This window comes from Uloborus diversus, chromosome 8, assembly GCF_026930045.1.
Source record: "Uloborus diversus isolate 005 chromosome 8, Udiv.v.3.1, whole genome shotgun sequence".
NCBI lineage: Eukaryota > Metazoa > Arthropoda > Arachnida > Araneae > Uloboridae > Uloborus > Uloborus diversus.
The window spans coordinates 121,116,806-121,139,148 of record NC_072738.1 but is presented as its reverse complement, the minus strand read 5'-3'; the positions used below and the strand labels follow the sequence as shown (position 1 = coordinate 121,139,148).

At 30.5% G+C, this 22,343-nt stretch overlaps 1 protein-coding gene across 1 annotated transcript in view; it reads left to right on the top strand.

The window, feature by feature from the left end:
* LOC129228296 (uncharacterized) overlaps positions 1-22,040 on the top strand; it is a 35,762-nt gene extending 13,722 nt beyond the window's left edge. Inside the window, exons 4-15 of the mRNA XM_054862974.1 lie at positions 589-681; positions 2,724-2,936; positions 3,915-4,018; positions 5,069-5,174; positions 5,260-5,476; positions 6,659-6,723; positions 7,587-7,676; positions 9,171-9,410; positions 11,946-12,052; positions 16,096-16,237; positions 18,308-18,464; positions 18,574-22,040. Coding sequence (XP_054718949.1) covers positions 589-681; positions 2,724-2,936; positions 3,915-4,018; positions 5,069-5,174; positions 5,260-5,476; positions 6,659-6,723; positions 7,587-7,676; positions 9,171-9,410; positions 11,946-12,052; positions 16,096-16,237; positions 18,308-18,462 — 1,532 coding nt within the window. The 3' untranslated portion in view covers positions 18,463-18,464; positions 18,574-22,040. The remainder of the gene's footprint in view (positions 1-588; positions 682-2,723; positions 2,937-3,914; positions 4,019-5,068; positions 5,175-5,259; positions 5,477-6,658; positions 6,724-7,586; positions 7,677-9,170; positions 9,411-11,945; positions 12,053-16,095; positions 16,238-18,307; positions 18,465-18,573) is intronic.
* Positions 22,041-22,343: the final 303 nt, after the last annotated feature.

Here is a 22,343-nt window from a genome sequence, read left to right as displayed (position 1 = left end):
GTATGAATGCACATTGTACATACAGAGAGACCACAGTAAAACTCATTAAAATGTTAACTTGGGGATGATCAAAATAGATATTTTAGTTGTTTGAACATTTTTATTTTCTTCTATATCTAATATATAGAAGAAAGTATTGGATTCATGCAAATTTTCGAATTTTGATGGATTTGAACGTTTTGAGGTGTGCTGAGTCCATTTCAACCATTTTTATGTTGACCCGGGTGTGGTCAAAAGAACCAGTAAAAATTCATTAATGAGGGGATTAAGGTAAAAATGTGGATGAAAACTTGACTTTAGTATGTATTTATAATTCTTTTGCCAAGAAACTAAAGAGTGGGAAGCTTGCAATTGCTGTTTTGACTTTCTTATAGATAGCTAGTTATTGATGTATAAAAATGTAAATAGAGCAAAACTCCATGCTGTGTTTAAATTATTGTTTTTTTAACAATTCTTATCCTATTGCTTAAATATAATCTTTACATCCATAGATTAGATTTTTCAGTTCATACTGCTACCAAAGATTTTTAAAATACATATTTTTAAAAAACTCATTCTCATTTTGATTAATTTGGTTTTACTTTTTAGCGGGCTGTGTCAATCCAGAAGGAGGAGGAAAGCCATCACTGTGGTCTGTTTGCAAGCATTTGGACCCACAAAAAGAGCTTATTACTTGGTTTTGTAAGTTCCAAATGATGTGATTTTTAAAAAAATAATTTTATTTTTATAATGTTGGGGGGGGGGGGGGGGGGGGGGAAGAAATGCATTGAAATCTGCTGAACATGAACATAAAAAACACAAGGTGGTTGACACATAGCTGACCAAACAGTATGCTGTGCAATTTTATACAACTCTTTTAGCACAAAAATTAGGTGCTGGAGAAAGGAAAAGTTTAATTTTAGATATATTTTTTAAAAAAAAGCTTTTAATTACACCTAAAGTGTCAAACTTAAAAGCAACCAAAGAAGATATATTGAGGATGAAATCAATAAGAAATTTGGGATGGAAGCCACAGAGAACCTGTCAGAAGCCAAGGGACATAAAGGAAGAAGGAATAGAGTAGTTATAAAAATGGCTTTCAGACAGAAAAAAAAGTAGTACTGGAAAGGTTATTAACTAGAGAGTTATTTATTTACACATTCATGTTTGATTTTCTTCTGGTGTATTTTCTGCTCAACAATCTATATTTTCATGCAAAAGAATTTTGGTGTAAAACAAACTTCACTTCACACCAAATTAAAGGATTGCATACCTGCCAAGTTTTATGTATTTTACTTATTATACATTTGTGCGCAAATCCTCATTTGTTATGCATTTTAAAATCTAGTTGCATCGACTTCTGTAACACTCGCTCATATTTTTCCACTAGGAGATTCTACTGTTTTAGACATTAATAATTTTGTGTTAACCATTATTTCTAAACCACCTTACATTTTTTTTCTTGATGATAACTTTCATGCTCATCTTTTTACTATGCTGATTCGAAAATTTCTATCCATTTGCACCCGAGTTAATTCAAGCCCACACCACTTGCAAACTTAGCCTTAATGCATACCAGGCTTACCAAAGATATAGTTAATAAAGAAAAATAATAATTACCTTATTATTAAAAAGGTTTAGGCTGGCAATATATATTTCTGAAGTCAAGAGACTTTCTTCTGAAAAGAATTCTGCTGAACTCTGGAGGAGAATTTAATTACTTTATGCAAGAACTACTTTCAGCATTTCTAAAAGTTTTGACAGACATGTCAGTTATTGTAATGATGAAATATGGTCACATTACTAATAATAGTAGCTCTAAAAGTTAAAAAAAAAAAAAAAAAAAAAAAAAAAAAAAAACCTTTTTTTGATACTGTTTTTTCGGTAATTGCAGAACAAGTTGCATTAATAAATGAACAAATGGTGCATTAAACCTTGAAAAAAGAAGAGGTTTTTGAAAATTTAACATGCAAGTATGTTGCATGCAATTAGTTGAATTTATGAGACTTGATTTGCCTGTTTATTATTGAAACAGCATAAATTTTTTACAGTTTGAAAATTTTCCAAGTTATCATATGTGAAATTGCATAATGAAACTTGAAATAACAATTACTTATTTCTGATAATTTTTTAAACATATTTAAAGAGTTGTAATTTTCTTTTTTTAGTTTTGACCTTATATAAACTTGCTTGTAAATGAAGCAATGCTATTGCAATGCTATTTTCTATATCTAAAGTGCTTCAAAATAAAATAATAATAATTCAATTCACGAACATAACACCTAATCAAACTTCTAGGGATGCAGCTTAATTTTCGATTACTCAAAACCATAGGTAAAGCGATATGTATATATACAGCAACGACATTGCATTGGCTAAGCATGAAACTCTGGCTTAAGAGCTTACTAATTTAACACTTGTTCACATTGATTATTCTTCTTATTAAAAAATGGATAGCTTTTGTGCTATAAATTAAAAGTATACTGTTATAAATGCATTACTTTTCAAAAACAAAAACAAAGTAAAAAGAAAAAAACATCCATAAACTTGCATCTTTTGTACTGAAAAAGGATCATTTAACCTTGACTGCTTTTTTTCTGCCAAATTATCAACATACATAATATTGTTAACGTAATTTGTTTCCTAAAGAGTTCAAAAACTATCCCATGCCTAATTTGGTGATTTGCAGCATGTTTATATATTTTTCTTTTTAATCTAACATTGAACTGATTTATGTTTTACAGCCAGAAATCCAACTTTAAAAAATTGTCGCTCAAGCTTAGAAGGAGTCTGGAAGTTTGCTTATCAAAACCAATTTCTTTTTACTGGAGAATGCAAGCATCCAGAAGCAAATATCACAGCTTGTCAAACACCAGGAAGCCAGTTTTATATTGAAAATCAACAGTATATTATGAACTATAGACATTGTGAAGGTGTAGCTGAAACCCAGGATGCAGGTAAATTGTTTTCAATAAAAAAAAATTCTGATTCATGCTGTATAGCAGCACTCGCCAGAACAACTAGTATCATCTCTTGCTCTAAAACCGAGGAGAGATTCTCATACTGTTAGTAATGATTCTCCCCAAATTTTTAATTTCAACATTTGCATTCTTTTGCTTTTCCTTTCCTCATTGAAAAATATCATTTTCCTAAGGTCTTAAAGTATTTGAAAATGACATTTTCAAATACTTTGGCAGATTTTATCGAAATTTAGTAGTTATGTTTTCAAAATGAGTTAGTAGTAGATAAATTGGATGATGTCAATGATAGTGTGGAAAACAAAGGTATTCAGATTTTGTTAACAAAAGTAGAAATTTTTCCAAGAGCTAAGAAAAGAAAATGTTACACATTTAATTTTTTAAAATTAAAACTAATAGGAATTTTCTTCTCTGTATTGTTATGTGATAAAACTGGTTTGCTGCAAAAACCTGGTTTGTTGTTCACCATGGCAAAATTAAAATACATTTCTAAAGTCTTTTTTTTTCATCAAAAAGTTCTTTTTACTTTTGCATACTTCTTATAAGAGAAAGCAATATTTTTGCATCTTTACCCAAAGTTTTTTTTTTTCCATTTTTGATTATTATTAAGCTGATAAAAGGCTAAAAGATGAAAATTTTGTTTCTTTTGATTAAAACTTTAATTCAAAAATATTTAAATGAAATTCTGTAATTATTTTGGCTGCAAGTTTTCAAATGACTTGAAGTTAAATGCCAAATGGGATAAAATATGACTTTAAAAGCTCATCTCAAAATGTTTTTTGTATAAAAGCTTACTGTTTAAAGTAAAATCTACAGTTTGTGTTTTCCTTAAAAAACTGCAGTTATCCAACTAACTGTTTTAGTTTCTGAAAAAAGTATTGCGGGCGTAATAAATGATGTGATATTGGCAGATTTGTTTCCTAAAATTATTTAATTTGTATGTTTGTTTTTTTGCAGAAGTCCAATATAAGTGTTTAGGAGACTGGTACATTGGGAAGAACCATTTTTGGGCTGTATTAAATGCTAGAGAGTCAAGAATTGAAGAGGCTTATAGATGCTTTGTAAGTAATTGTTCGTTTCTGTTGTTAAAAATACTTTTTTTAGATTATGTGATGCAATGTAATGTATAATTTGAGTTTTACTTAAATCAGGTATATGATTTTTCAGTATTTTTACTGAATTCGATATTTTTTTCTGAGAGCAAAATATTGTATGCAGGAAAAAAGAAGGGACGTTGAAAGCTAAATTCAATGTGTCCCAGTTAATTTCATGCATCCAATTAAAATAATCTGCTATATAGATACAAAAATACATGGGAGAGCTTTCAGGTGTAGTACAATGTAGTAATAGCGTTGTGTTAACTGGCATTTTGAAGAGGAACAGCCTTTCAAAGAAGGCAGTCCTCTTCAAAATAAAAAAAGAGTTGAAAGGCAATAAACAGAGTCCCCCCCCCAAATACATTCAGGATCATTTGCACTGATTACTTTGGTGAGAGAAAATAATTGTTGGAGAGTTTTATTTATTGTTATTGTTCCGGTTGGGGGAGCTAATAAGTAAAAGAAATCCTGAGTTTAAAACGTTTTCAATAGGATTTTTTTTATTTAATGTACCAACTTGCCTACTGTGTTAAAATACTTAATTTAAGCAAAATGCTTTTAAAGCAGTTTGTAGTTTGTATGAAGGAAATAAAAATCTTGTTGCATATTATATAGCATGGCTTTCTTTTTTGCAGCAGTGCAAAGGAAAATCCTACTACATGTAAATATATTCATAAATGTACTTTCATTTTTAGTTTTGATTGCATAAAATTTATTACAGTAATTTAATTTTGAAAGGAAGCTTTCATTTTCTCGTCAATGTTAGTGGTCTGCAGTTTCCCTGTAAACTTTTCTTTAAAATAATATTACTGCTGTAAAATTGAATTGATTTGCAGCAAAACTGATGATGCCATTCCAAAATTGTTTTTACCTGATGCAAAACTATTAGTCCCAATGCAAAACTTGTATTTTTACTGAAATGAAGCTAATAAAATAAAATAAATAACTCTTTTGATTGTGTACAAATTTTTAATTCCATGTGTAAACATAATGCTTATTTGTTTATTTTTTCAGCTTGCAAATCGGGATGATGACTTCTTTATTTCTGTTTCCATTACTGCAGAATGCAATACATTAAAAACTGCCCAAGGTGGACCTGAGAGGCTACATTTAACTCCTGGTAAAGTATTCACCATATTTTATTTAATCTTACTTTTAACATATTTATGTCTCAAAGTTCTAATTTATTTCCCATCCTTTTCTAGTCAAAGCTGAATATGTCCCACCACGCTGTAAGTTTCATGACAATTTTACTGGTGTATGGATCAATACTGCAAATTTTGATGCTGAAGTTATGATAAATTCAACTCACATAGTTGAACGTTGGAAGCCAGATCAGGGCAGAGAGAAAGAGCAAGTGTATGTATGTCATGAACGTCGAGACTCTCGTTTTGTCTTGGCTAGAATGGGTATAAATGGATGGTGAGTTTAATTCTTTCTAGAAGCTGCCTTCAGTTACAGAAACATTTGTCTTTGTAATGCTCAACCAATAGTTAACTTAATAATATTATGTATTCTTCCCCTTAAATACCTGGGATCAATGACTTAATACTCTTCAACAACTATGTAAAATTTTGCTTTATAATTTTTTACAAAATAGGTTTTAATCTAAATTTCAACATTGTTTTTGGATTACAGTGAAAATCTTGTTTTAGCTTAGACTTTGGTAATCTCCAACTCTAGTTTATAGGACTGATGTCAACATTCATAATATCAATATTACAAAACTATACTACTTCATAAATGAAGGTTTGTTTTGGAGAGGATGCAGTATTAATTATTTTTTCTTTTGTTTTTCTTGACTGGCTGCTAACCTCCCCCCACCCAAAGTAGCTTGTCTTAGCAAGCCAGTAAAAATAATTATATTATTCACAAGTTTATTTAATCTATGTTTGCAGCTGTATACAGTGCCCGCCGTTTATTAAAATCATATTCGTTCGGGGAAGTTTGATTTTACAAAGCGGCTGATTTTATTATCCGGCATTCAAAAAAATAAAAGGTTTTGAAGCTTAAATACTCTAAAAATGAATTGAATTACTTCATTTATTTCTGTTTTAAGTATTTCAAAATACAGTTATCATATTAACTAAACATGAGGTACATTTTTTCAATAATTATTTGCACACGGATCTAAAAATGTAGTGTATTGTTGTTTGCTTAACAGAATTGGGAGAGCCAGGATTCAATATCGTTTGAGAGTTTACAAAGTGTTTTGTAACGTTCAACATATTTTCCTCTTTGTTCTAAAGTGCATCGTACTTTATCAAGCGCTTTTCTGGCATATATTAAAAATGAAGAGGCAAATTTGACTCTTAGATTTTTTTATCGTCTGAAACCGATTCCTTCACTTGGTGCTTCTTTAAAAAAAGTTTTACGGATGAGATCCAAAAGTTTGATTTTATAAAACGGCGATAGTGATTTTATTAAAAGATGGTTTTAACATGTTTTGGTATTGCAATGATTCTGTTTTTCCAGATTTGATTTTAAAAAGCGGCTGCTTTTATAATCCAGTGATTTTATTAGTGGCGGGTACTGTATATGTTTGTATTTTTCTTGTTGTTTTCATAGGTGTTTATTTTAGATTTTTTGTTTTTTATTTTTCAGCCAAAAAGATTTTATGTGTTTTGATTTCGTCCCACGCCATCATAACATCATTAGATATAGAAAGGGTGAGTTTTTTGAAATTTACTTTTTACTTAATTGTATTAACTGTTCATAACCTTTTACTCTAAAATCATGTGTTGGAAAATAGATTAAAAAGTTTTTTGTTTACTTAATGTACAGCATCAAGATCTCCTACTTTTAGAAGGATAATTGTGCAGGATGCGATGGGTAAAGGTAGGGTAGGGTAGGGCTTGTATGATTGATTACCCTCCATTAATTTTAGTTTGCAGAAACAAATAATGGTAGACACTGCTTACTTTGCTATTTCAAATTTTGTCTCTGATGGAGTTTTCTGAACCTTTCCCAAAGTACCCATAAATTCTTTATAATATGTAAAGAGAGTTTTTCTAACACCTTCATTCTCCTGAGGGTTTTAAGGATGAGGTTGGACATGGTTAATACCAGTTCGCCTAAGATTGCTTGGTGAACAGCAAAAAACTTCTGGGAACGTCTTGAGCAATATGTCGACAATGATGGCAGCCATCTGCCATCATTGCCCATAAATAAAAATTTTTAATCTACTTTTCAGAAAAACTAAGTCAGATAACTCTTTCTTCATTCTCCTGAGGGTATTTAAGGATGGGATTGGACATGGTTAATACCAGTTCGCCTAAGCTTACTTGGTGAGTAGCAAAAAACTTTGGGGAACATCTTGAGCAATATGTGGACAATGGTGGCAACCATCTGCCTGATAGTTTCAAAACCCATAAAAAATTTTTAATCTACTTTTCAGGAATGTATTCAGAATTTTTTGATTTACTTGTTAATTTCTGGTGTCTCTTCTAATTGTGAAGTTGTTTATGCTGAACCCTGTGTAAAAACTTAGCTCTTGCATTTAGTTCTCACAAAAATATTTCTTCTGTTGTAGGGAAGTCTATGATTGTTGACGACTTTTCAATTGTTTGTTCTTGGACAATGTTTCCTAATAAGGAAAAATGGAGATATGATTTGCTTATAGGTATGAATGAAATTTATAATCTTATTAAAGTTTTTAACTTTATTTACTTTACTTACATTTTTAATGCATAATTGTTGAAAAAGTAGTCTAAAATTTTATTTATTATTGTATAAAATGAATTTAATTTTTGCTAAGTTTCTTATTTTAATAAATTAAATGGTTCTTATTCTTGCTAATTTACGAATTTTATGACAACTTTGGTTTTCATGTAGAATATACATTGAAGCCTATCTCACACATTTATCTCATAATCAAGTACTGCAATGTTCTAATTCCAGCATTTTTTTCTTTTTTTGAGAAACAAAGAGGTGAACTAGTTTATCTAATTGCCCTATATCAAGCGTTCCTGGTTTTCTTATACTTGATATTCTGATAAGAAGGAACCATCATTAGAACTCCTTCTTTTCCCTAAGGTGTTCGGCATTGAATAAATCTCGGAATGAGCTTTATCGGCTGCTGTCTATAGCCTTTTGAATCTTAAAGCTAATTGAGCTTTAACAGAGAAAACTGTAGCCTTTCAGCTTTTGAACCTTTAAATGTGAAACAAATAAACCTGCACTAAAGTGCATTTATAAAACTTTTGAATTAAAAAAAGTAATTGACTCCCACATAATAAATCTTTTTAAACTTAACTGAAATAATTTAAGTTAATTATGATGAGTGTTGTAGTGATAATGTTTTTCTAACCAAATACAAGACTAGTTTAAAAAAAAAACAATATTGTTGTGCTTTGTTCATTCTTTCCTCTTTTATGTGTTGAGATGGCTGATGAAATTTAAAATATAGCTATACCTATAGTATGAAGAGATTTTTTTTTAAATCTCTATTTTGGGTAAAATTCAGATTTGGCTAGGCTAGAGTCACATTTGTCTGTTTTGAAGAGAAATGAGGCTTTTCAAATAAAATAAAAAAGGTTTTTAATTTGGCATAATATTTCGGGACAGTGTTCTGCCTTGTAGAAAATTGAACACCATATTGGCACGTTGCAGCCCCACTACTCCCCTGATTATAATATAAAAATAAGAGCTCTGAAGTGTTGAATTTGCTGATAAAATTAGCAGTGTTCCTTCATTTTCCCACCAAAATGTAGATTTTTCAATTTGTTTTAAAGTTTTCCTTTGAGAAAATCTTGTTGTTGTATTAAATAAATAAATCTAAGCATTAACCAAAAATTGTTAGCCCAGAAATTATGACTAGTTTTGTTACCAGTTTCTTACTACTTGTTTTATATTGTATAAAGTGGAAAACATTTAACACGATGCTGAAAGGACCGAAAAAAAATTATGTTAAACAAATTTCATATTAAAAGACTTATATTTAACGCCCAGTATACAGTCTGAATCGCTATACCAGTTTGCATAAACCGATTTTTCATGTCAAGCGTTTTCGTGTTAAAGGTATTTCACTGTATTTATTTCAAAATTCTGAAATTTATATTTTCAATGTATATACATGTTCGTATAATTTCTGACTGGCAATTGAAATTTCCATTAGCAAAGAATCCAGTTTCTATGAAATGTCCAGTTGCTGGTAAATTTCGTTTCGAGCAAAAAGGTGACATATTATTTGAAACAAGAATACGAGGAGGTGTAACATCAAGTCCCAGACCAAATGTCAAGTGTCAAGACATAATATCTGACTTTTCAGTTTGTGATGCTGATCAAAAAATTATCTATGTGGATGCAGAGTACTGTATATCTGTAGATTACTTTGGCCGTCCAGTTGATATTTATAGTAAGTTATATTTTGTATTCCTGCAGTTGTTTCTTCTATGTATGATAAGTTTTAAAACTCTTATCATTACTGATGCAATAACATGTATGCAAACCTGCTTGTTTGGTATTAAAATGGAGATGATGATATTCCTCTTAACAGTGATGTGTATTTAAACATTTGCTCCTTCTGTATTTGCGATCAATGAATGCAGGAAATTGTTAAAGAAATCAGTTGAGTATAGCACTCAACTGATTTCCTTAACTAAAAGCTTTTCATTGCCAGAAACAAGTCAATTTTTCTCTTTTGTCTTGTGCCTAGTTTAAGACTTTTTAGGGTATAGTTAATATTAATTGCTTTTATTTTATTTGTACCCTCTTGCTATTCAGACATCTGAGTCACCAAAAAGAAAAGAAAAGAAAAAGAAAACCTTTGTTGATAACTAGTTTTTCTTAAAGTTAAAAAGTGATTCAGAAAAATAAACAAACTATATCAATTGCAATTATCAATTCAATAAATATCAAAAAAAAAAAAAAAAAATCTTTACATCAATAATTAAATTTAATACATTTTTGGTTGACAACTTCCCGAGTAGCATCAACTCATCGGCCGATGATCGGCCGTTCATCGAAATCCGATCAAACTTTGATCGGTCGATGATCGGCCGATGATCGGATTCCGATGAGTTTTCATCGGAAATTGCTCCAATATGTCTCATCGGCAATAGTAGAATCCGATCATCGGAATCCGATGAATTTTGCTCCCTATACCGATGAGATTTGGAGCAATATACGAGCAGTGCTGTTCCGAGGCGATGAATTTTGGATAAAAATACGATGAGATTTGGAGCAATATACGAGCAGTGCTGTTCCGAGGCGATGAATTTTGGATGAAAATACGATGAAATTTGGAGCAATATACGAGCAGTGCTGTCGTTCCGAGGCGATGAATTTAGGATGAAAATACGATGAGAAGTAGTAACAACTACGATATAGGGACAAGCGAGGAGGGAAAAAAAATAACAGTGGGAAGAAAACTTGCAGGAGGGGTATTTTCGGATGACGTCATTTGGGAATTACTTAATATATATTAATTTTTTTAATAACTTGTTTAATTAACTTCTAATTTATCATCTTTTGATGAGCGTGATTCATGAGTTCAATTTTAATCGCTCTAGCCGGGAATCGAACCCTAGTCCTCTGGAATACGAGATTCATACGCTAACCACTAGACAAGTTATGCTCGCTCCATGGCGGAAAATAATGTATTAAATGGAAAATCATTTGTGGCGCCATCTATCGGGTGGCAAGGCCATGACAGATTTCTGAACGGAAAGTGAGAATTTTATTCAGTGAATATACTTATGGCGCCAGCTAGTGAAGAGTCGGAGTCGGTAATTTTGGGAGTCAGGAGTGGAATTGTTTTGGAGATAGAGAGAAATCATGCAAGAGTCGGAGTCTCATTTTGTTCGCAATTCCAGTGAGGTAATCGGCGTTGGAATCGTGGAGTTAAAGTTGAATTGATTTTGCAGCAAATTGAAGTAAACCCTTCCAAAATCCAGGAGTCGGATTCGGAGTCAAAGTCTCAGTCATTTTTCCTCCGATTCTCAAACTTGAATGTTGATCCGTATAGCCTTACGTTTGATCAATAGTCGGATATTCAAATAATAAAATTTATCCTATTTTAACAGTTGGAAGATTTCCAAAAAAAATTTTTTAAGATGAAATGTAACTCGGCAAATTTTCATCGGAAAATTTGATCGTTACGATCTCTTTTTCCGATGAAATGTAGCTCGGCAAATTTTCATCGGAAAATTTGATCGTTAAGATCTCTTTTTCCGATGAAATGTAGCTTAGCATATTTTCATCGGAAAACTTGATCGTTACGATTTCGTTTTTCGATGAAATTTCGCTCGGAAAATTTTCATCGGAAAATTTGATCGTTACGATATCTTTTTCCGATGAAATGCAGCTCGACAAATTTTCATCGGAAAATTTGATCGTTACGATATCTTTTTCCGATGAAATGCAGCTCGGCAAATTTTCATCGGAAAATTTGATCGTTACGATCTCTTTTTCCGATGAAATGCAGCTCGGCAAATTTTCATCGGAAAATTTGATCGTAACAATATAGTTTTCCGATAAAAAACAGCTCATCGAAAACCGTTCTCGGATTCTGATCGCAACGATATCAGCGTGCATTACGCGATGAGTTTAGGAGGAGTCGATGATCGGCCGAGCAAAATCCGATGAGTTAATGCTACCTGGGTTATGGTTATCAATAACTTTGGCTGGGCATTTTATTTTCTCTCGTAATTTTCAAAATACAGAAGCAATGTTTTTGAGACTTTTTTGAAAATCCTATTGTAACAAAGTTGCAGTATTTATATTTTTAAATAAAGCTAAAATAATTTTTCTTTTACTTCATAAAATAAAACATTTTTGCATCAAAAATGTATTATTTCTCCTCTAATTTGTTTTGAAATATGTTGAGTTGTACTTGTGTTTCCAATATAATTGTTCAATTTTTCATTATAATATATCTATGTTCGTGTAGGTGAACCTGACTATAAAATGAAATGCATTGGATATTGGAAAGAAAATCTAAAATCATACTTAATTACTTACGATGAAGAGGATGCGTACAGCAAATATAGATGTTGGGTAAGAGAATTTTAAACATTTCACTATTGACTTTCATTGATCTTAATTTCTTTCTTTTTTTTTAATAGCTCTTTCTGTTTTCCAATGTAATATGTATTTCAATTTAGACACGATACCTTTATTTTTAAGTATTAAGTCGAATATTATAAATTAGCAGAGGGTTGGTAGTTTGTTTATGTACTGACATGCTGTATGCTTACTAAATAAAGAAACTATTTTGCATTAAGAATAATTTCTTATAGTTAAATCAGAAAGCTAGCTTTTCATTAAAAAGAAAACGTAAAAGTAAAGGCACATCTGAACTTATTTAAATTTTAAGATCAATTTTTGCAACAATCAATGGAGGAAAAAAAAAAAAAAGGAATTTTTAAGCTGTAAAATAGTTATAGGTTTTTTATAATGGATATGAAATAACATTAAATGATCCCCTGATCCACAGCATTTATGCAAATTTTAAAATGCCCTTATAGTTTCTAATCACTACTTTTAAAAAGTTATATTTGACAGTACAGTAGAATACTGATCCATTCATTTCATTTTCTGTATTAATTTTAAGTGTTAGTGTCTAAAATGCCTATAATGTTGATTTATGTAATAACATAAAAATAAAAAGACAAACTTCTTTCCTAAAGGACATGTGCCTATTCCCTCCATTGTTATAATTTGAATCTCATTTTTCATACACTTTTCCACAAAAGTTCTAATGGATTAAAATGAAAATCATAACATGTAAAAATAAAACTTACAAAACATAAATGTGAGAAAGAGGACAAGTTTGTTAAAAATCACATTTGTGGTAGTAATTGTCACTGACAAAAGAGTTCAGATATAACGGATAAGTTTCATAGCAGTTCCTTTAATCATAGGTGTAGGATGATCCAATGTTCTTCCATTCATTTAGAAAATAATTTTCATTTCCTTTGGTTTTGGGTTTTTAACTTGGTGAGTTTTAACTGCCAATAAATTCAAAACATTTGACACCTCAAGTTATGAAGTAACTTGCCAAGTTAAAAATCCTTTGTCAAAAAAAGTAAAAAATTGTTTTTTAAATGAATTGAAGAACATTGGACAATCCTGCACCTATGATTAAAGGAAGTGCTATGAACCTTGGTACCTGTTATCTGAACTCTTTTGTCAGTGACACCGATTACCCCTATCAACATTTCTACAAAATTTGACCCCTTTTTCACACTTATATTTCTTTAGGATTTCATTAATTTATGAAATGTTAAATCCAAGTTACTGTTCCTATTTAGATATTTAAATAGAATAGATTGTACAAATATGTGACCAGCATTTTTTCTCTGCATTTATAGTGCATTGATTTCTCTTTGTTTGTTTTGGGGATATGTTAATAACTCTTGTCTTGGCGATAACATCAAATTTTATTCAATAATCTTTTAACCACTGTCAGCAAGGCCCTAATACTTTAGCTCTTTGTCCTTAATGTCAAATAATTTGGTGACAAGTGGGAAAATTACCAAGACTTTTATTAAAACTTCTCATAATTTCTATGATTTTCAGAAGAATTATCATAATGTAGACCAGTGGCGCAGCAAAGAGGGGGTTTTGGGGGTGAAAACACCCCCCAGATCCATTGGTTTTAACATAAATGCAAATTCTAATACAGTAGTTTATGCATATGAGAGGGCTGTTTTGGTCAAAAAACCTTCAGAAGGTTTTTTTGATTAAAAAAAAATCCTCCAGAAAGTATTTTTCATTAAAAAAAAAAAAACCCTCCAGAAGGTATTTCCGGCTGCACTAGTGATGTAGGCCATGCTGAATCAGGGAAAAAAAAATCTTCATTGCTGAAATTGCTGTTGCGATTTTCTTCTGGTGTTTTAATTTTACATCTCATGGAACTTTTATTTATTTTTTTTAAATGACTTCATATATTTATTAAAGGAGTAAGGTAAACACTCCAGTAGCGGCCAGTGCTTCAGTAGTAGCCGCTCCAAGGTTTATATTTGAAAAAGAAGGATTCCAGGTGTCCCAATAGATTCAAAAGTGCATCAAATGTGCAGGAGGTGTTTGAATCTATTGAGAAACCTGGAACCCTATTTTTCAAGTATAAACCATGAAGTGGCCACTACTGGTGTGTTTACCTTATACTCCATTTTAATGGCTTAGATTAATTATTTGACTGATAATTTTAAACTTTATAAGAGCTTGTATTCTTGTTTAAGAGTTTGTTTTGTTTAAAAACTAAACTTTTAATTTTAAACTGAAACCATACTGCTTTTGGTTGTGCTTGACAAGCAAATATGTGCTTTGTTTTGATGTTTGGTGCAGTATTTTAAAATTGCGCCAGGAAATGTGGTGCTCTTGTAAAAAAATGTGATTTTTAACTTTTTGGATTTTTTCCCTTTATATTTGCCTGATTATCAATCAACCTTGATGCCAAATTTCAAGTATCTAAGTCAGTTGAAAGTGGTTTAGTTTTTTTGATAAAAGTGACACTTTTTGAACTTTAACAATCCCATAACTGTAAGAGATATGTTCGTGAAATTTGGAACTCTAAGTTTTCTGGGAGCTTGACCAGACAGAAAAATTTAAACTATGTTGACATGATAGTGCTACAAATTATTTTTCTGTACCTTATTTGTTTTAATTGTACTAAATTTGGCATTTATTCCATTAATTTTCACTCAAAATTTTCTTACTTTTTGGAACTTGACATGGATGTAGATTTTGCCTGCTTTGCGTCATTTACTTTTATTATCATCATTTTTGAACATAACACCTATGAGTTTGGCGAGAAATTTTGGAGGTATTGCCAAGTTGTCATCAGTTTTAGCAACTTATTTTTGATGACAAATGTCTCCAGGTTTTGCGGCACATTAAACCTAACATGTAACTCTAGTATTTTGAACTTAACAAATGACTTGAAGCTAAAAGATAGTCCCAGTAACTTTTAGAATTTAGTAGAATATTCTCAAATAGTATTTACTAGAATGCTTTTTCAATGCTATATTTAAAAAGCTGTTCAAAGTCGGTTAATCTAGTCTAGACTAGACTAATATTCATTTGTCTGTGTTGTTTGTTTATTGACTCTGTACTGTTTGAGTTGTGATTTCATCTTAGTGTTTTATTGTGTTCAAGAGTAAATGGTGTTTTATGTCATTTACTTAATTGCTGTGAATATTTTAGCAGTTAAAAAATTTCTTGTACGAGTGCAAATCAAAAAGTCTTTGCGCCTATTTTTTATTTGCCAAAAAAAGGTACCTTCAGGTATTTACAAATATCCGTAGTAAACTATGTCACTTACAGTATTTCTCCACATAGTTGCCACCCTGGTTCAGACATTTGCCCCATTGCGGGACTAAGTTAGGGATCCCTTGTGTCAGAACTCTTCCGGCTGTCAGGCAACCATGCACCATCAGACCGCGTTCTTGCCTTCTTTGTCATATGTGAATCTTTATCCTGCCAGAAACTTCTTCAGTGGAGTGAAAATCTCTAGGACAAGGTCTGAACTGTAGGTGCATTTCCCTGTGTATTGCTATCAGCTTTTGTTCCTTGCTCTGTTCAAAATGAATAACACTTCGCTGCTCATAAGCTGTGTATGTCTGAAGAACAACCGTCATCTTAAATGACTGATAGCAGCTCTGCTTTTCCAAGCAAAAAGCATATACTGCTGGTACGGTTCAAGGAACTGTCACTGTTGGGAATGTATATGTTTGCTTTGTATTTATTCACAGCCGTATTTTGGCTAAAAAACAACTGGCTCAAAGATTTTTTGATTTTCCCTCGTACACATATAAAAATTAATTTTCTACATTTTTGCCAGAACTGAGTCATTTTAAGTAAAAGCAGGCTTGTAACAATAGTTTTTGAGAAATGGGACATCAAAAGTAATTGATTTGGTTATGTTAGATATACACTCACCTGTGTATTACCCGTTTCTTTTCCGATTTCCAAACTTAACTGACAAACTGCCATGGGTCTAAAAATGCTGTAAAAAATATTTCGTTTACAATTTTCATAAATGTTAGTTTTTTGTGGAATCTCTTAAATATTAATGTTTGGATTATCTCTAAAAATAGGTGTATCAAAAAGCGGATTTAAACCGTTTACTGATGTCTCAGTCTGTTGGAGCATTTTGTCATATAAAGCAAGATGTTTCTAGTTATAATGCATCAGAAGGAGCTCAAGTGTCCTTAGTAATGGATGAATATGAAAGAGAACGTAAGAAGTCTTGATCTTATTGCTGGAAATTTGTTTTATGTTTTCTGTGTTTTGTGAAAAATAACTAAAAAATCATATTTATTTGTTCGTAATTAAACAAAATCTTGACATACTTCAGTCCAGGTTTTGAAGAACTATTTTATGTGTCATGTCACATGTTATTTTAATTTATTGCAGTTACAAAACAATTAAGAGAAAAAGAACATTTTTTATTTAAGACATTGCATGTTGTAGTTTGACTTTTCATTCATACAAATCATGCTCAGAGGAGAAAAATCATAGAGCATGTTTGCTGATCTGAAATACATGTACAAAGTTTGAAATTTTAGTACAACTGAGGCAGTGAGAAGCAAAAGGATGTATGTGGCCAAATTAAAAATTTGGAGGTAACCAGTACACATATGGTACCAGTACCCGCACGGTGAACCTCTCCTCTCTCTGTCTTGGGGCAAAAGATAGTTCTAGTAGTACTGGTAGTTGCTGCTATATGGCATGATTTAGAAAAAATTTCAATGAAAGCCTACCTAAGACATTATCTTTGAACACGTTTGATTCAAAACTTGAAAATGTCCACTTATCCCATTTGATTCTCACTGCCTCAATTGTGGTATTAATAATGACACATGTGATTATAGTAGTTACTGGTGTACACATTGTATCCCAATTACTCAAAATTACTACAGTATGTAACTTTGGCTCTCTAATAAACAAAAGGTTTATTAGAGTGCTGTAATGTTTCAGCGTCAAAACTTTCAGCTGGTTCAAGAGAAAGCGTAAATCGTTTAGGAAGTTTACCGAAATGCAGTGTCTGAAGTGGTTCTGAAATTATTGGGGGGGAGGGGGAGGGAACTGTACTGTGTATGGGAATACTTAAAAAGGCTTCAGATTTTTCTTTGCTAATCATGTATTTATATACTGTTAGAGAAATAATCTTAACTGCAGTAAAAACTATCAGTGGCCTATAAAGACAATTTCAAATTTGCTTTTGAGTTTCAGAATATATCAGAATTGCATGCTCTGATATAGAATTGAAATAGATATTCTAAGCTATATCAGCCACAATATTTGCAGTTTTTTTTCTCTTCAAAATCATTTACATTTTGAAAAAGAAAAAAAAAATTCAAATAGGTGTTTTAGTTAGCTTGAAAGCTTGAAGATTTTCTGTCAGTTTGTAACAAAAAGAAATATTGTTAATTTTTAGGTGAGATAGCATTTAAATAATTAGATAATAATGTTTTTTTTTTTTGAAGGAAATTTGTTTCTAGAGACTATGCTTAGACAGTAAATTAGTCAAGTTTTAAACGTATTAGCTGAACTTTGAAAGACTTATCCAATGATTAATTTTAACAAATTTTAATGATTTTTTTCCCTATAAAAAAGTTTAATCAAAGAGCAGTATATAACTTTATAAAATACAAACACTTACTTAGATGTGTTTATTTAGAGAGAGGTTTTTCTTGTGCAGAATATAACATTTTTTTTGGGCTTAATTTAGTGGATTAAGAGAACATATATATTTATATATCTGTAAATTTTGGAGAACTCTTTCTTTGTCAGTTGGAACTTTTGCCAAAAATGAGTGAATTTTATCGAACATACTGTTTTTTTTGCATTTGACACAGTGACAGCAGCTTAGCATAGGCCTAGTTTCTTATATTTTTTTCCTTTCTTTTTTAAATCATTTTGTGTGCCCACTCTGCCAATTGTGCCAAACCAGTTTTACACCAATGTAAAATTTTTTTGCAATAACTCCACAATGTTCATGGTTCTAAGTACATGTTTGGAATACAGGTTCCTTATCTTTAGCTCAATGGCTTCATATCATCTTTCTTTCTATCTTTCTTTTTTTATTAATTTCAGGACTGAAAATGAAAGAAAACCAGTAGTTGAAAAATATTTTGCTTGAATATCAATATTTAAGCTATCTCTAGCTATTGCTTTATTGAGTATAAATATGCCTTCAATTTTATCTAAATTTTTCTCTTTGAAACAAATTGTAAACAAATCTGTTAAGTAGATTATAAGATGGAAGTCTAAGTTTCTCATTTTGTTTCTGTTATGTATTTTCAGATGATGATTGTCCAATGTTTTTTGATGATGGTTCTGATCCATATCAACCTGCTGCTGAACAAGTTATGGTTTTAAACTCAGGAGTGCAAATTTCACTTCATGCTTGCTTGTACATTTTAGTTTTGTTTCAAATTAGTACAATATTAATTTTATGAAGGTAAATAAAAAAACATTTTTTTTGGGGGGGGGGGGGGGGATTTATCATTATAAAATAAAACAATTCACATTTCTTAAAATTGATTCCCCCCCCCCCCCCTTTGCTACAGATTGAAGTCTAGCAGGATGAAAAGTCATCACATTTTTAGATACGTAAACGAAACTTTATTATGTATAACTGTTTATAGCCTCACATCATCTGTACTTTAAAAATATTTTTGGATGAACTTTAAAGTTGCCGTTTTTTACACAAATGTATGCAGAAGAAGGATTTTTAGAACTGCCTGGTCATTTCATAAATTTATTACAAAACAGTATTTGTTTCTTACTTTCTTGTGCAATGTTTAAGCATTCATTGTTAAAGAAGCATTCATTGTCAAACTGTCTGGACAGTTTGAAAAACTACTGCATATGATTTTTTCTATGTTAAAAGGTAGCAGCTGCTATAATGTTTTTCTATTTTAACTTTTAAGTTGTCTCATTACTTTATGATGTTTCAAATTTAGGCTGAATATATTTGTAAAAGAGCTTTCATTAATCAAAAAGTATCCATCAAAGTCAAGTTATGCATTGTTCACTCAAAAACAAAAAGTTGATGTAATAAACATTTATGCTAAATGTTTGATCTACATATTTGAAACTGCTTGTTGCACAGAAATTTATTATTTGTACCTATTTAATATTGAGAAATGGCCAAGCTGTTGAAGTAAATTCATTAATCAATGCGGTGAATCAAAATGAAATTGTGTCCGTCCCAAAATTTCTACCCACATCAATGATTGTGATCATTCCTTGAATATTTTTTAAAAATTAAATCCTGTTTGTGATTAGATGTGTAAACAATGTTGATTTTTACAAGTATCTACATTTATACTAAATATTTATTGAATCCGTCCAAAATTTTTGCGCACCTGTGATCATTCTTATATGTTAAAGGTTTTATGATCTTTTTTTATGATGTGGGAAATCTTTCACTTTTCTTACAATCACATCATTGATTTTAAATGTTATTTATGTATAATACATAAAATTTGTTTTTATTTACTTTAACAGTATTTTATTATTTTACCAACTAAGTGCTCTCCTTGTAAGAATCATTTGTAACATTCCATTTTAAATGTACATTTTGTATTATTTTATATGTGAAAAATCATTTATTTACAAACTACGAAATGAATTTTGTGAATGTGAATGTCAACTGTTTAAAGAGGGTATTTTCTCTACTGCATAAGTATACCCTTGAATATATTCATTATTGATCTTCATATCCAATTGAAAAGCTCTTTTTCAAGATCTCATTATAGTACAGGATCATTTAGCATCTTACCACACACCAGTTTTACACATGTTTTGTTTATGTATTAGTTAAACAGCTGTGAAGGTGATACCTTCCAAGCGCAAGCCGATGGTAACAAGGACGTAAAATCTACCTGAGCTGTAAGTCTGATGTTGATCTTGAGGGACCAGATTAGTGTTTAATATGTTAATTAAAAGTAAACTATTTTTGTACTAGACAAGTGCACTTCAGGATCAGCAGGTAAAATGTTTAATCCGTCCAAAGTAAACAAAGATCTGAATACGTATGTATTTGTGATAAGCATGTTGTGATTTTTAAAAATTTTTTTTAGATGTTCATGTTTTAAAAAAGTTTCAGTTTTATATGATCTGTTATATCAAATAAAAGTTTGAAAAAGTGATTAAAATTTTTATGAAATGCACTTTAATTTGAATAATCATACTGCATTAATAAATTCACTGCTTGTCATGTTGCAGAAATAATAAATGCACTAACACATTTACAAGGCGAAGATAATGTGTAAAGTGATGAAGGAAAACCGATATTTAATAAAAACATTTAATTGGCAATAAACAATTGCAAAACAATAACCAAGGGATATTTAATAAACAATTCCGGAATCCTAACGTAGCACGTCTTTGCGAACATTCCTTCTTTCTTAGTAAAAAAACTGAATGTTGCAAAGACAGCATTTAAAAAAACAAATAACTGATTTTACATATTGGACTGCAAGACATCTTATGCTCAAAAGAGCAAACAGTTAATTGTTCAAAACTATTTTAAAAGTCATATTTTTTTTTTTAAATCATTGGTTTTTATCAAATTTTTCAAATAACTCTTAAAGTAGTTTTTTTTCCTTTTTTCAGTTTCAATGTGTATAGAAATTCTTATTGAATAAGAAAATTCTATTCCAAGCATATTTTTAATGACATCTCATAATGAATTTTAAATGTTCTGCAGAAATGACATTCATTTGAAAGTGGTGTGTTGATGCGTACTAATTTAAGTTGTGTGTGGAATTATAAGCAATTTTCATTACTTTTTGGGAAATTTATATTAGGTGTAAAACAAACACCTCAGTTTTGTTTTTTGGCAGCCATTGTTTAAAAAAAAAAAAAAGAAAAGAAATAACTATACTTTTTAAATTTACATACCTTATAATGTCAATTTTTGTTTTATTTGGTTTTTGTATGTTATTTAAAAAAAAAATCTGATGTTTATTTTCGAACATTTATTGCCTCAGGATACTCCACAAAAGATTTACTGTTCTCATTTAAAATGAGTTTACTGTACATGATTGTGCAAATAAATCTGCTGAGGAACCCCAAATAACTGCAATAAATGTCTTTTGTGTGTTTGTTGATTTATTACTAAATGCTTTTACTTTTTGAAGCCATTAATTTTAAATATCAAAGCTGAGAAATTGAATATTTTCACAAATCTAAATAAATCTATTTTTTTCACTAATAAGTGCTGGTCACCTTGTATGTTTTCAGAAGTTAGCTTAAATATAGGCATTATTTTTTTTTAATTGAAAAAAAAAATGATATTTCAAGTTTTTTAGGGACATGAATTTTTATTTTAAATATGTATGTTTTTTTTTATTATTTTTTTAGCTCAAAAACAATTAAGTGATGAATAAATTTGACAGAATTGGTGTCGTTCACATCTTTATTTTGATAAGTGTTTTTAGTTACTTGAAGTAATTACAATGTAATAACTGGAACTGAAATGTAAGAATTCTACAACAGTTGCATAAATTGTACCTCCATTTTAAAACAGTAATACAAAAATAAGATTCTGTTACTCCAAACGCTATTTTGTCACCTCAGAGCAGCAGTAAGACATCACACAAGAATAATACTAAGCTATCCTACTGTTGCTCTGAGGCTACAATTTAATCTCTGGTAATTGTGTACTAAAATGAAAACCAAATATTTAAAATATGGTTAAGGTTTGCTAATTCCACTCCTCAAAAGCTAGTCGGCTCTGAAATGTGACTTTCTTACAAAAGGAGTGCAATGTGTTGTATTTTTGTTTTAAAACTGTTCCGCTTCTAATCAATGTTTTAAATTGTTTTCAAAATTCTTTTAAAGCATTACAAAATTTGTTGTGAAATACACGCATTGACTATGTATTATTTCTTTCACATGTAGTTTTTAGTGGCAATTCCAAAAACTACATTGAACTTTTGGGTTGGGTACTTATATAGATTTTATTGTAGTTTGTTTTTAAATTTTGTTATGACTTTATTTGTATTGTATGTCCAATAAAATTATTTTTATTTAACTTGGTTCAACTTGTCTTGACTCTTCCAAGAGCGATTTATTCCGGTATTTTATAAAACTAGTTTTCTTAAATTTAAGCTAATCAAGTATGAAAGTGTGCACTCTCTTTTTACAATGATGTATTTTGGACCATACAAAGCTGATTGTGTTCCGGTTATACACCAGAATCTAAGATTTTTTTCAGTTCTTAATACCGGAAATGTGGTATTTTTCGTTATGCTTCTTTAACCACACCTCCAAAAAAAAAAAAAAATTTCCCTACTCCAGATTCCGGTGATTATGTTAATAATTATTT